The 13,704-nt window shown below is 43.0% G+C and overlaps 2 protein-coding genes and 1 long non-coding RNA gene across 6 annotated transcripts; 1 reads left to right on the top strand and 2 right to left on the bottom strand.

Annotated features, from left to right (window-relative positions):
* Positions 1-1,852: 1,852 nt before the first annotated feature.
* On the top strand, positions 1,853-3,567 carry LOC306841407. The gene is made up of 3 exons (XR_013781507.1): positions 1,853-1,942; positions 2,645-2,760; positions 3,498-3,567. It is a non-coding gene; the product is annotated as an uncharacterized lncRNA (long non-coding RNA).
* Positions 1,935-5,981, bottom strand: LOC306841371 (uracil-DNA glycosylase-like). Of its 2 annotated transcripts, none has more exons than XM_079371252.1 (7): positions 5,824-5,981; positions 4,768-4,947; positions 4,587-4,682; positions 4,258-4,355; positions 4,088-4,176; positions 3,508-3,686; positions 1,935-2,693 (listed from the first exon to the last, which is right to left on the bottom strand). In XM_079371252.1, the coding sequence occupies exons 1-7, from the start codon at positions 5,890-5,892 to the stop codon at positions 2,553-2,555; spliced, it is 852 nt and encodes a 283-aa protein (XP_079227378.1). In that variant the 5' UTR covers positions 5,893-5,981; the 3' UTR covers positions 1,935-2,552. The 2 variants fall into 2 exon arrangements, with proteins under 2 accessions (XP_079227378.1, XP_079227379.1); XM_079371253.1 differs by having other exon boundaries at positions 4,088-4,180; positions 4,265-4,355.
* Positions 5,982-7,344: 1,363 nt separating this feature from the next.
* Positions 7,345-13,235, bottom strand: usp30 (ubiquitin specific peptidase 30). 3 transcript variants are annotated; one of them, XM_079347281.1, is made up of 13 exons: positions 13,083-13,235; positions 11,549-11,658; positions 11,259-11,432; positions 11,055-11,158; positions 10,796-10,894; positions 10,584-10,629; positions 10,389-10,483; positions 10,243-10,302; positions 9,709-9,795; positions 9,515-9,595; positions 9,203-9,425; positions 8,913-9,024; positions 7,345-8,646 (listed from the first exon to the last, which is right to left on the bottom strand). In XM_079347281.1, exons 1-13 carry the CDS (start codon positions 13,151-13,153, stop codon positions 8,394-8,396), a joined length of 1,515 nt encoding a protein of 504 aa, XP_079203407.1. In that variant the 5' UTR covers positions 13,154-13,235; the 3' UTR covers positions 7,345-8,393. The 3 variants fall into 3 exon arrangements, with proteins under 3 accessions (XP_079203407.1, XP_079203408.1, XP_079203409.1); XM_079347282.1 differs by lacking the exon at positions 13,083-13,235 and adding an exon at positions 12,867-13,060; XM_079347283.1 differs by lacking the exon at positions 13,083-13,235 and adding an exon at positions 12,678-12,760.
* Between the last annotated feature and the right edge of the window lie 469 nt (positions 13,236-13,704).

The raw sequence follows: 13,704 nt of genomic DNA, 5'->3' as shown, positions 1-13,704 counted from the left end.
AAGACTTGAAGAGGTCAAAAACACTCCAGTAAACGTAACATGCAGGTTAGAAAACCTCAAATAAATGACAACTTAAAGTGCCTTCCAGTCCACTGGAGACTTTCCAGATTTCTTTAGCAGCTCGTTCGCCTTCGAGAAATGCTCGCAGCCAAAAAATCCTTTAGATGCAGACAGGGGAGAAGGATGCACAGCCTGCAGGATGTGGTGTCGTTTCTACAGACAGAGAGATCTTCATCTTAGCTGCCAGAGCAAAAATAAAATGTTTGTATAGACTGGTGTAGTTTTGAGTCCTAAAACCAGGAAGTGAGTTAGCATTTTAGCGCCATGGGTTCCTAACTCTAAAAGTCAATGTGGATTTTGAATGTGTTTGTGTTTAGACGCCTGAAATAAGGTCTGTGGTTAACACAAGCTGAAGAGATGTTGATGTTTTGTTAGACGAGATAAACTACGTTAGCTAAGACCCCACGAGTGAATTTTAAAGTTTTTACGCAAACTTTAAACGGCGGTTGCTAACGAGTAGCTAACTGAAACTACAGTGGTTGTCATGGAGACGTTAAACGTCATCACGCCGGGAACTCTCTCCCTAATCCTCCTCACAGCCTCTAGTCATGTTTTTCAGTGCTCTTGTAAATATTAGGTTAATAAACAACTTATTAAGCTAACGTTTAGCTAGCTTGTCAAATCCGCTGATTAGCTCGATGAAGCATAACGGTCGTGACGTCATTATAAACCGACCGCGGTGTAGTTCGCTAGCGCATAACGTCACTGCTGTCGTTTACTGGGGCCAGGTGCTCCCCCGCATTGATGAATCAAGTACTTCGATGGAAGACTGTTTTCTGCATTGGCAGCCTTGGATTGTTTCCTTGTATGATTACGAGCCACCCAAAGACATTCTCCACGTCACCTTTAATTACACCCGTCAGCCTGACTCTCAATGTGACTCTGACTTTTTGGACACAGCTGGGAACACAAAGGTGTGGCTGCTGCTGACATGTTGCCAGAGGAACTGTTTTTTCCTCCACTCCCTACCTCACCCTCGTCGTCCGTAACCAAGACAACCCCCAGGCGTTGGGAGTGGACCCATGGTAAAACGTTGTCTCGAGGTTACAGATCGGGAGAAAACTCAACATTCCTCCTATTATAAATTTACTCACTCCTGTTTGAACGTGTGTCACGTCACTGATATGGAACCCTTTGATATCCCTCTCAAACCAGATGTATAGCCCATTTATCAATCCCAATACCCACTCTCCTCAGATAGATGAGATAACATCTCTGTCACTCTTAAAGGTTTACTGATAATCAAAGATGTCATCCCCACCTGCAGCCCGTGGAACACACCTATCTTTCCTGTGCTGAAACCTGGTAAAAAACAAGCTCGTATGGTCCAGGACCTCCATCATATCAATCGCGTGGTAGGCCCCTGCCCGTACTCAACACCCAATTGAAATGTTTGATAAACGCATGGTGTAAGGTTTCAAATTCACTCCTCCTGACGAACGTTAGGGATTGGCATATTAAATGCATGCAAAAATGCAATTTGTCGTATGCATTGCACAACATTACAACGTTGTGCTATTTATAGGCAAAAATGTGAGGTCAGGCTGAAGAGGGGAAGTGGCCAAAGAGTAATCGACTAAGGTGCACTGATACGAGTTGAATTCATTGACAAATTTTCATACAACACCAGTCCAAATAAAATGATTTCATTTCTTGTTTTAACACCATGGCAAAAACAAAAAAAGAAAAAAAGTCCTGAGTACTCAGTATTGGTTCATTTCTTGTTTTCAGTTTTCAAACATTGCAGACAATCTTCTGCACGCTGTCTTAACGGCACAAATACATCAGCAACACTTCTGTATAAAAACGTTGCCAATGCATTTGTGCAATGTCGTGGATGAGCAGGAGTTCACCTGCAATGTTTGATACATTCATTTCTGTGGTAAGTCAAGTTTTATTTGTTTAGCACATTTAAAAACAGCTTCAGCTGACCAAAGTGCTTCACAGGCAGTGCAAAAAAACAGCAAAAAAAGAAAGAAAGACAATATACACATGTAGCCTACATACATATTACATACAAATACTCATGTACAAGCATAAAAGCACATGACTAAGAAAAATATATTTAGGTTATAATTATTTTTTTAAAGCTTTAGCCCGTTGTTGGCCTTGTGGTTGGTTCCAGCGTCCCGGTTGCAAAAGCTGCGGTCCTCAGGCTGGACGGCCCAGTTTGTGGCTTCTAATAATAATATTATTATACAATACATAATAAAATTATTATTTATTATTATTATTACCAGCTGTTTTAAAGAAAACCACTTGCCTCTCGTTGATGTCAGATCATGTAACCTCTGAACTGAGCTTAACATGTTTCACTGGAACACACTGTTTGTATGGAGCCCTGCATGCTGCTTCCACATTCATCTTCTAACCTGGATAATATGGGAAGCACAACTTCACCAACGTCCAATGTGCAATGAAAGACTTGAAGAGGTCAAAAACACTCCAGTAAACGTAACATACAGGTTAGAAAACCTCAAATGAATGACAATTTAAAGTGCCTTCCAGTCCACTGGAGACTTTCCAGATTTCTTTAGCAGCTCGTTCGCCTTCGAGAAATGCTCGCAGCCAAAAAATCCTTTAGATGCAGACAGGGGAGAAGGATGCACAGCCTGCAGGATGTGGTGTCGTTTCTACAGACAGAGAGATCTTCATCTTAGCTGCCAGAGCAAAAATAAAATGTTTGTATAGACTGGTGTAGTTTTGAGTCCTAAAACCAGGAAGTGAGTTAGCATTTTAGCGCCATGGGTTCCTAACTCTAAAAGTCAATGGGGATTTTGAATGTGTTTGTGTTTAGACGCCTGAAATAAGGTCTGTGGTTAACACAAGCTGAAGAGATGTTGATGTTTTGTTAGACGAGATAAACTACGTTAGCTAAGACCCCACTTGTGACTTTTAAAGTTTTTACGCGAACTTTAAACGGCGGTTGCTAACGAGTAGCTAACTGAAACTACAGTGGTTGTCATGGAGACATTAAACGTCATCACGCAGGGAACTCTCTCACTAATCCTCCTTACAGCCTCTAGTCATGTTTTTCAATGTTCCTATAAATATTAGGTTAATAAACAACTTATTAAGCTAACGTTTAGCTAGCTTGTCAAATCCGCTGATTAGATCGATGAAGCATAACGGTCGTGACGTCATCATAAACAGACCGCGGTGTAGTTTGCTAGAGCATAACGTTAGCTTCTTACTTCTCTCGGCTGCATTAACTCTTCAAACTTCATATAAATGATGTTCATCTGTACAGATTATCCCGCTAAACAAAACAACAACGTATCAGAAACGTGTGTTTGACACAGAGCTTATTTTCTGCAATGATCCAAAATCCAATGCAAAAATCCCATAGGCGAATTTACGTAGGAACCACCGGCGCCATTTTTTCGGGTTGGCCTACAAAAATACGTCATCATTATACCAGTCTATAAAACAGACAGCTACACCCACCGTGTCAATAGCGGCTCCTTTCTTCTGAGCATACGCTCCCCACAGCATGAAGACGAGGCCTTCCATGTTGTCGTTGAGCCACTTCACCACAGCGTCAGTGAACCTCTCCCAGCCTTTGCCTTTGTGGGAGTTCGGCTCGCCTGCTCGGACAGTCAGCACCGCGTTGAGCAACAACACACCTGAAGAGAAGAGTGATGCACTCGATGGACACGATCAAAAAAGAACAGCTACTTAAAAATCTTCAGTCGTATTTTTAACAAAGATCCAGGTCGATAAATATAGATGTTTTAAATCCTGTTGGTGCAAAAAAAGTCACGTTTACGTCTCCTCAGATCATCAGAGCAACGATGGAGAAAGACGTTTCTAATGTCTCAGTATGGAAACGTTGTCGATGTATTTCTGCACTAAAGACTAAACGTTTTTTTGATGATTAAAAACAAGAATACCAAAAATATCAGACACTGTTGACTTCTGTTTTTTTTTTCTTTAGTACCAAAACACACTCTGGATTTGTAGATAGATGTCATGTTCTTAGTAAGAAAGAAAATAAATGTTCAGTTCAATAAAAACAATAAATCACCTTGTTTGGCCCATTCAGTCAGATCTCCGTGTCCGGGATCCTCAAATCCTTCAATGTCCGACATCAGTTCTTTGAACATGTTCTTCAAACTGGAAGTCAAGAAGATTCAGGATGAATTAAATATGTGAAGTTTGAAATGAAACTAAACCGGGGGGTGGGGGGGGGTCTACCTGGGAGGAGGAGGCTCCGGCTGTTTGACACTGAAGCTCAATCCATGGGCTTGGTTCGGACCATGATACGGATCCTGACCAAGAATCACGACTTTGACCTGGAAAGCACGAACACAAATGAAAGTGAGCGACGAGTTGTGTTTTTGAAGGGAAAGAACATTTCTTACTAACTTTTGTTGTTTGCTGTTTGTATTCTATTAACGTCCGAAGTCTAGCAGTAAAGATGATGACGATCAAGTGTCCTGAATCCTTCTTGTGTGAAGTCAAACATCGACACATTTACACAACAAATTCCCACTTTGGAAGCTGGAAGCTGCAGTTAAACTCACATCTCTGACGTCACACATCCGAGTCCAGGTGAAAACATCTTCAGCAGGCGGGTAAACTTCGCCACGTTTCCTCTCTTCAGACACAAAACTCATCAGCTGTGGCAGAGATGTAAAAGTTGTTAACACTGTTTATAACCACACAGATAGATCACGTGCAGTCAGGTGACTTCTCCTCTCTCACCTGTTTAAAGTAAGGCTTTCCAAACTCATCATTCAGCACCTCTCTCCAGCTCTCCCCGATCCCTGGAGGTGTCTGATCGGAGGGGACTTTCTTCTTCTTTGTCTTCTTGTTGCTGCAGGATTGAGGAGCAGGACGCTGGCTGGACGACTCCGGCTCCTCGGCTGAGGACTTCGGCTTCTTCTGCACAATGTTAGTGTATCGAGAAAATACTGTTCACATGAGAGACAAACTCATTTAACATAATAAACCAAAAAAATAAAATAATAAATACTAGTGGTAAAGCGTTTTTCTTCCTGCTTTTAGTTCTTTTTTTTTTAAAATCCACATTGTCTTCATTGACCACTGATTATTTTCACGTTTATTGTTCAAATATTGATGAATTTGTCTTTCAGGTGTTTAACATCCCACGTGTGTTTTATATGGCCCTTTATTGACCTTATTTACGGAAACTGAAGAAATACACACAAGTTCAGTTCTCTGGCTGAAAAGCTGTAAAGTAGAAATAACTGGTGAAGCTGGAAAGAATAAAACTGATATTTACTTTATTATTTATTTGTATTCATGTTATTACAAATTGTTCTAAAAATGATTTTTTCTTGATCAAAGAAAAATTGAGTGGCATGAACACAAAAGTCCATCTGTTGAGGTTTATAATTATTATTTTTCACAAAGTTTTTATTTTTATTCATAAAGGCAAATAAAAACATACATTACTCGTTTTTTAAAATCTAAATCAGGAAATCTATATTTAGAAATATAAGCCGTGATCAAAGACTGTAAATGTTACCTTCGTGTTATTAGTGACATCAGATTTGTCTCTGCGCATGCGTGCTGCTTTCAGGTGTGTAAAGAAAAAGACGGGAATCTGCACACCGACACTGAACGCCCCTTTCAGTAACAAACAGGAACATAGTGGTGCACGTGAACGCAGCTTCAGGAACAAACAGGAACATAGTGGTGCACGTGAACGCAGCTTTAGGAACAGAAACTCATGAATCTTACTTGTTGGGAAAAAAGTAAATCAATCTGACAGAGTGACGCAGAAGTTTGTCTCACCGGGGCTCTGGTCTCCTCCTCAGACTCCCTGAGCCTCTTTGACACTCTCTTGCTCTTCCGTCGGCTCATTTTAGACGTTGGACACTGTTCGTTGTTGTTGTTCAGCTGACTGGTTTTCCTCTGCGTGCTCCACTGACGCTGAACGCAGCACGCGGAATGGGGCGTGGTCATATATGGGCGGTGCCAGCCGTCAGGTGGGCGTGGTCAGAAGTGCGCTTCTTTATTGAGCTCAAGAAACAGAATTATAAATCTGCATTAAAGTAAATAAAAATAAAAGCAGCTGACTCTGTATCGTAACATGTGATAGACTGTATTTTCAAGGCTCTTTTTTTTAAACACATTTTTATTGTTCTTGAAACGAGGTTTTTACAGGGTCACATACATGGCAGTGTCTTGGTTACATGTTGTAATAGAATTGATATGCACACTGTTGGTTGGAATTTAGTTTCAATCGTACAGTAGTTTCCTTTCTATGAGCCGTATCACAGGTTTCTTTAATTCATTAAAGTAAAACAGGGAACATTTATTTATTTATTTATCGTTACACAAGACGTCTAAAGGCTCTTTAAAAAAATCAGTAAAACACCTTCTCCATCAGAGAGAAGACTATAAAAATACAAATAATAAAATAAAAGCAGCTCAATCAGAAGCTGAAACTTCAGAGTTTGGGGTTGTTCAAATAAATGTATTGAAATAGTTTTTTCAGTTTGTTGGCAATTTTTAAAGTCTTTACAATTTGTTTTCAGCCCTTAAAGAATCAAGCTAAGAAGATGTCAATATCTTATGTTACTTAAAAGCCAAAGTGTGGACAGATGAGGACATGAATCATAAATTCTCTTCGTTCATGTAATTGGATTCAAATTTAAGGCAGGAACTAAGAACTCCACGTCGTTCCTCCAACCTTTTCAGCTCCTGCTTCAGAGTACACAGGTAACCAAACACACACAGAGAGAGAACCGTCCCCGTGGAGACTCGTTCTCAGGGAACACCCGAGTCACTCCTGAACCGTTTGGTCTGAAGACACCTTTTGTTCTCGTCTCTCTCATCATGTGTTTTTTCAGACGTTGTGCAGAATGTGTTTCGTTTTCTGGCATGTGCTGTTCTGTTTACACGTTGATGTGTTGTTGTTGTTTTTTTATTGATCGTAAAGAAACCAGCTGGATGTTTGCAGCACTTTAAGTCAACATGTCGGCGGGTCTTTTCTTTTAAATGAAGGTTTTTCTCCTCCAGTCTGCACACGCTCACATTACGGCCCGTCATGAGCACGCCAAGTCCAACACGCTGTCCTCGACATGCTGAAACCTTCTTGCTATTCCTCCTTAATGAGCCGTAATTTGATTTCACAGAGTTGTCCATTCAGGGGCCTTTCTGCTCCAGCATAGTGGGAGCACTGGTTTGGTTACGTCTGAGACGTCAGACGGAGGAGAAACGGGTGCAGTGTTTTCACACGCCGTGCGTACAAAAGACCAAAACGAGTCCAGGACAAACGACCCCGAGGGGACAATAAAGCGCATCATATCATACATGTATTACCTCTTTATTATTATCACATCATTACGTCACTGTTACCATCTTATTAGCATCCTGTAATGTAAAGTGCTAATCTCCAGGATCAGAGACAACATGGCACTTTGACCTCATCCCGACAGAGGAAGGAGGAGCCGCTGCTGGAAAACAACGGAAATGATCCGTTTATGAACAACATCGTACTTCCTACACGGCACGGCTCGACAAATCAGAGAGATCCAGAGCAGAACTGTATTCTACCTTCAGCAACATCTTCAGACCAGCTACGCCTGCTTGGAGCTGTGATGTCCAGAAGGAACAAGCAGGGACGTTCATATGGCGTCATCTCCCTCCACGCGCTAAGAACAACTCTACACTTCACCGTCCACACTTCGATGTTTCAGAGTCAAACGGTTCTGAAGCTTTAAACAGCAACAGAAGTCGACTCCGACGTCGTGCACGAGCACACAGGCAACCTTTTGGTACCTGTGTTTGTGTGCAAATTAAACTATTTTGTTCAGGATTAAAAACAAGAAATGACTCAACACACGGTGCCTTTCGACTTCTCTCGTCGTTTCCCTGCCGTCCAAAACAGGTTTTTTCATATGGTTTCATTTTTACGAGCGTCCTGCCAACACTTGAGATTCAGGTGACCTTGACGACCTTCACTAGAATCCAGCGTCTCCGACGACACTGACGTCCTCTCGGAGGATCTGCTCTAAAGGTCATTTATGTGATTATTACCTGTGATTAGATTCCACTCCTGTAGATCACATTTTAACAACAATAACAACAACAACAACTTTCAGTAAAAGTTGCGAGTGCAATCGATGTTGTAGGAACGCATTAAACTCTCAGATGTTCCATAAAAGCTAAAAAGTTACACGACAGAAGTTGTTAAACGAGTTGAAGTAGAAATCCTGCCGATCAACAATCTTTGGGGGTTCGAGTCTTTAGTTCGGTGCTGCGAGTCCAGTGACCTGCACGTCGCCGTGTTTCCTCGCTGTAAGAAAAGATCCAACATGTTGGTGCGTGACGAGGCTGCGAGGTGGCGAGCTGGCGCCTCACTGCTCCGGGCAGAGAGGGAGGTTCAGTCTTCGCACTCTCTCGTAGAAGAGCATGTAAGCGCTCGACGACAGAACCTCGTGCAGGCTCGCTTTCCGTACCGAGTCGTCCGACACCCACAGCCAATGGGAGCTGAAGGGGGAGGAGCTGCGGGGCGAGGAGGGGCTGCGGCGGTACGTGACGAAATGTCCCGAGTGCATGTCGCCGTAGTGGACCAGCACGGCCGTGAGCTGGAAAAGATACTCTGCAGAACTGAGAGGAGAGAAGCCACAATTACAAGACAATCAGACTGATTCACAAAACGACCCCCCCCCCCTGACTGACTGAGCCTTCTGCTCCCGACCAGCAGAGGGCGCCACACTCTGCAGACGCTTTTAAAACCCGCCTCTTTAACACTTCCTGTTTTTATTCCCATGATTTATTGTTTTTATTGATGTTTTTTTTTCCCCCCACTCTGCTGCACTTTGAGATTCTTTCAAAATAAAATGCATCATTATTACTATTATTCTGAAGGTTACCTGCAGTCATAGGTGAGGCCGAGCTGCGCGCTCACACCAGGAGAGGGGAGGAGTCCTGACGAGCAGCTCCCGTTGGTAAAAGGTTTGTTGTTGTTGTTGCGATGCTCTGCGTCTGGAGGAAAGGAAAACCAACAACGATCGAGGACGTTAAAAAAAAAAAACAATTCAGAAGAAGTCAAAAACCGACAGAGACGACAGAGATATGATCAAACATGTCTGAGGTTTGATTTTGACACCTCGTGCTCCGAGGGGATTTAGGACGATCTAAGATGTGCTGGTTAAACACACACCTGCTCCGTTGGCGGCGGGCTTTTCCTTGGACTCGTCCGGCGTCTCTGTCCTGGCGGTGTTGACCACACATTTGAGCCTCTGGACTTTCTGTGTGGAGACGTTGTGTTTGTAGCGATCCATGGACAGATACTCTGTGAACTGCACGTGCTCCTGCCGCTTGATGGGGGTCCCTTCGCTGGACCACGTCAGTCTCTGCAGATGGATGCAGAGGCACTGCGGGAGCTGGAAGGAGATCATGACGCAGCGTTCAGTGATCACATCAGCGAGCTGTGCTTTTGTCTCCGACACACTGCGATGGAAGTGAAACTTACTTTTCCCAGTTTGAGCTGCTTCACAAACGTTGTCCTCTGGTTTTCCAGGACTTGTCCGTTCACGGTGGCCCCGTGTTGAAGCTAAAAGGAAACGGATCAAACAGTAAAGCACAGCTACTTCACAAAGTAACAAGCAGAGGTCTCTTTTGTAAAATGTTGAATCCAGAGACAGGGTGTCGTTCTGACGCAGATACCTTGGTGCAGTTTTCACACTCCACCTCTTTGATGGTTTCTGACGAGATGAAGTGCTGAAGACAATGATCGAGAGAGATGGGACGACCCTGAGAGAGAACGCACATCAAACATTTATTACTTACTATTTATTAATTATATTATTTCCATATTTTTTTTTACTATTAATTATTTACATTTTTTTTACAATTTTATAGTTTTTTTTAAACAATTATTTACATTTTTTCTATATTTTTTGTACATTCAATAATCCTTTTTTTAATTTTTTATATATATATATATATTTTTGAACATTACTATATTTACTGGACCGTGGTCAGTTTTACACTGCTTACAGTATTCTACATTTTTTTTTTTTTTTTACATTCTAGTAACTTTATTTTTTAGATAATATTCTATTATTACAAAACTGAATGTTTATTGTTATTGGCAGAACAGTTTTTACATTTCACTGCACATCTGTATGAGCATGTGACAAATAAAACTCTTCATGGTTTTATTTACGTGGACGGTGCTGGAGTGTTTCTGTTTCTCACCCAGTGAGGCAGCGGGATGGACAGGGAGAGGCTCTCAAACGAGTCGTATCGTACCGGACTCTGCAGAACGCAAACATTCAGAGATTTAACTCCAGTAACACGCTGACTTGTGATTCTCTTTCCGGGAAACACAACAAGTGACTCACTTGTTGTTCGCAGCGCTTGCACGACATGTTGCTCGTGAGTCGGCCGTGAAACGGATGCTGTGACTTCCACGGATTTGGAATCGGATGAAGAGGAGCTGTGACACATTTAGAGAGAGAAAAAAAAAAAGAAGACTTGAGATGAAATGAAGCCCGCTGTGGTTTGATATTTGAACGCTCGATTATTTGTGTCCTCACCTCGACTCCTGCAGGTCAACGTCTTCTCGTCCTGATCAGGGAGGCTCTGGTGTGAAAACACGTACGCACAGAGTGACGAGGAGGACAGCAGCAGATTTCATGTTTTTCAGCACACGAAAGAAAGAGAGAGAGAGAGAGAGAGAGAGAGAGAGTGAGAGAGAGTGAGAGAGAGAGAGAGAGAGAGAGAGAGAGATTTGTGTTTGCAGACTCACCTCGAGCGACTGCATGTCAAAGAAGTGAGCGACTTTGGGTTGGCGATCGCGCTCCTCCTCCAGAGAAGAGGTGAGGACGTGAAACAGTTCGTGTGCATCCTGAGGGGGAGTAAACATGGTTAGCAGGCCCGGCGTCTCTGGAGGACGGCGTCTCTGGAGGACGGCGTCTCTCACAGTGAAGCGGCGTTTACTGCTGTTTATGAGTCTTGGTGTGGGTTTGTCTCTCTGATTCGCCCGTCACTCGACGTCTCGCACTAACCTGCTCTTCAAACGAGCTGATGTGCCATCGGTACAGTCTGAGAACATCCAGGAGGCAGCCGGCGTCGAGCACATCCTCGTCGCCGGGCTCGTCGCTGGACAGAGCTGTCGGAGAGAGACGTCGACCACGTTAGAAAAAAAACAAAACATGGATCAACAAACACAGCATGTGTGAAAAGCTTCAGCGGCTGGTTTTCTTGAACACCTTTGAGGAGCTGGAGCAGAGTTAAGGACAGCTGGTTGTCTTTACACGACTGGATCACGGGCGAAGCGGAAAACGTCTCCAGCCACCGGACGAAGGACGGACACGCCGCCAAACCCTGCAGCAGAGAGTTCAGGAAACACGTGTTCCCCAGGTTCAACAGACCGGGAACCATACCTGGGAAAAAAACAAAAAAACAATGTTGACTGCTTCACATCCTGCACGTGAAGTGTGTGTGTGTGCGTGTGCGTGTGCGTGTGTGTGTGTGTGTGCGCGCTCAGAGGGATACTCGCCTCTCTTCCTCTTCTTTCTGTCGGTGATCGGACCCCACAGGACGTAAACTCCGGCTGCGACGGCAGCAGCGATCCCACCGATGACGCCCCAGTTTTTCATCATCTTGTTTCTGTGAAGACATGGAGACGGAGACGCACATCGGGGGGACTTAGTGTCGGACGTGTTGAAACTAGAGGACAGCTTCCACAGATCCAAAAACACACAAACTCCCTCACTGACAAGTGGAATCGCTCGTTTCAATGAGAAAATCTTCCGGCTACACTTTTGACCTCCTCGTCTAACCTCAGTCTTCTTCTATGGTTCCTGACTCGCTCTGTGCTCTTTGATGAAACTTGCCTGTTAGGACAGTAAGCGGTGCTGTGGAAAAAGAATTTCCCCCGAGGGGACGATAAAGTCAATTCACTGACTAAATCACACGCTCGTACTGCGGAGCAAACAGAAGGATCGTGTGTTCGCTGTTTCTGCTCTCACAAACCTTCAGACTCTTTAAGACTGCTTTTAAAAACATCTGAAACTTGTCCTGCACAGACGAGCTCTCGCGTCACCCTCTCTTCTTCTTCTTCTTCTCCTTAGTTTGACTCGCAGAAGTCTCAGTTGTTCTGTTCACACTTGGACGAGCACATTAACAGCAGAGAGAACAAACTAAAAACCAAACAGTCGTTCATTCATCATGTTGACAGCTTGCAGACTTTTCCCTTTTTTTCTGCACTTTTTCTTGTCTGTATTTTACACACTTTGAGTTTTTGTCTTTTTGTGGTTTTTCTTCTTCGTCTCCTTCCTGTCCTGTCCTGGTCTATGAGACTTACAGCAGCTTGGTTTTTTTCTGCTCCCTTTATATAATTAAAGTTAATTTGCTCATAGTTGTTTTTTAAAGTTTTTTTTGTTTGTTATTGATGCTGTTTGTATTCCCTGTTTTTTTGTTTTTGTTTTGGAGCTGCTGTAACAACCGAACCATCCATATAAATAAAGTTTATCATTAAGGATTATAAAACAGATCCTCATCTTTGCTGTGTTTTGGTCTTTACCACTGCATGCTCTAATCCCCTCAGGGAGGACACACACACACACACACACACACACACACTAATGATGCGATCAGATGCAGCACCTGTGTCAAACAGACCTCACCTGACACACCTGCAAAGCCTCCTCCAACTTAGCCTTGGCTGCTAATGCTAAAGTGAGCACACTTGTTGATGATGCATGCATGAATGCAGCTGAGTGAAAACACGGAAACAACATTCATGTGTAAACAAGAGAGCCAGCTGCAGCAAACTGAACCGGAGCTAGCTCAATGCTAACTCTAGGCTAACTTACCGACAGTAGCAGGGTCAGGCTGCCCCATGCACCCCCAGTAATCACACACCTGAGCTCTTATCCTGACATTAAAGGGACCATTTTCACCGCTGCGTGTTCAGCCGGGACTCCGCGTCTCTGTCGGACTGCGCATGCTTCACTTCGGGTCAAACATATGGCGACGTCATGACCGTCTGTGCCTGTGCACTAAATCAGCTTTCACGTGCTGTTTGTTACCTGACTGCAGGTCCAGTGCCAAGATACTCCCCAATAAGCTTATCGGAGCTCTCTGGTCGCCACCACAACATCCTTCTTTCATGGCGGAACTTCCGTCTTCAGCGGGATTTGTTTCCGCTCGGAGGATCAGAGGGGAACACGCCGAGGTGTTCACTGTTTACACTCCGACCACTCAAACGTTTACTGTTTAACGATTTTACTAAGAATAAATGTTTGTTTTGAGGTTATGAAATTAAAAACCCTTAAACTTTTTAAAAATATATATAATAAAACTTTTTGGGATTTTTACATTTTAAATTGGATATCTGAAAAAGGTTTTAAGTCACCACATTTAGAAAATAACAAAAAAAAACTGATAATGACAGTAACGGCAATCTTATTTGTAAAATATCAGAATTAAACAAATTTTAGAAATGAGCCAAAATGTTCAGATTTTAACTTCTTCCCTGTTTATTTTAAGATGTTTTGTTCTCTGTTGAATCTTTTGAACTTTTTTTATTTGTAACATCTGGACTCTGTTTATATTTATCTTATTAATGAAGTACCCGCTGAAATCAGAGCAACGATTAGAGATTAACAAACAAAACGAAATGTTTTACACAGCATATTTCAGTTATTACTT

Source organism: Symphodus melops (genome assembly GCF_947650265.1).
Source record: "Symphodus melops genome assembly, chromosome: 1".
Lineage (NCBI taxonomy): Eukaryota > Metazoa > Chordata > Actinopteri > Labriformes > Labridae > Symphodus > Symphodus melops.
Note: the sequence above shows the minus strand (reverse complement) of the source record. Positions and strands in the feature narration are given on the sequence as shown.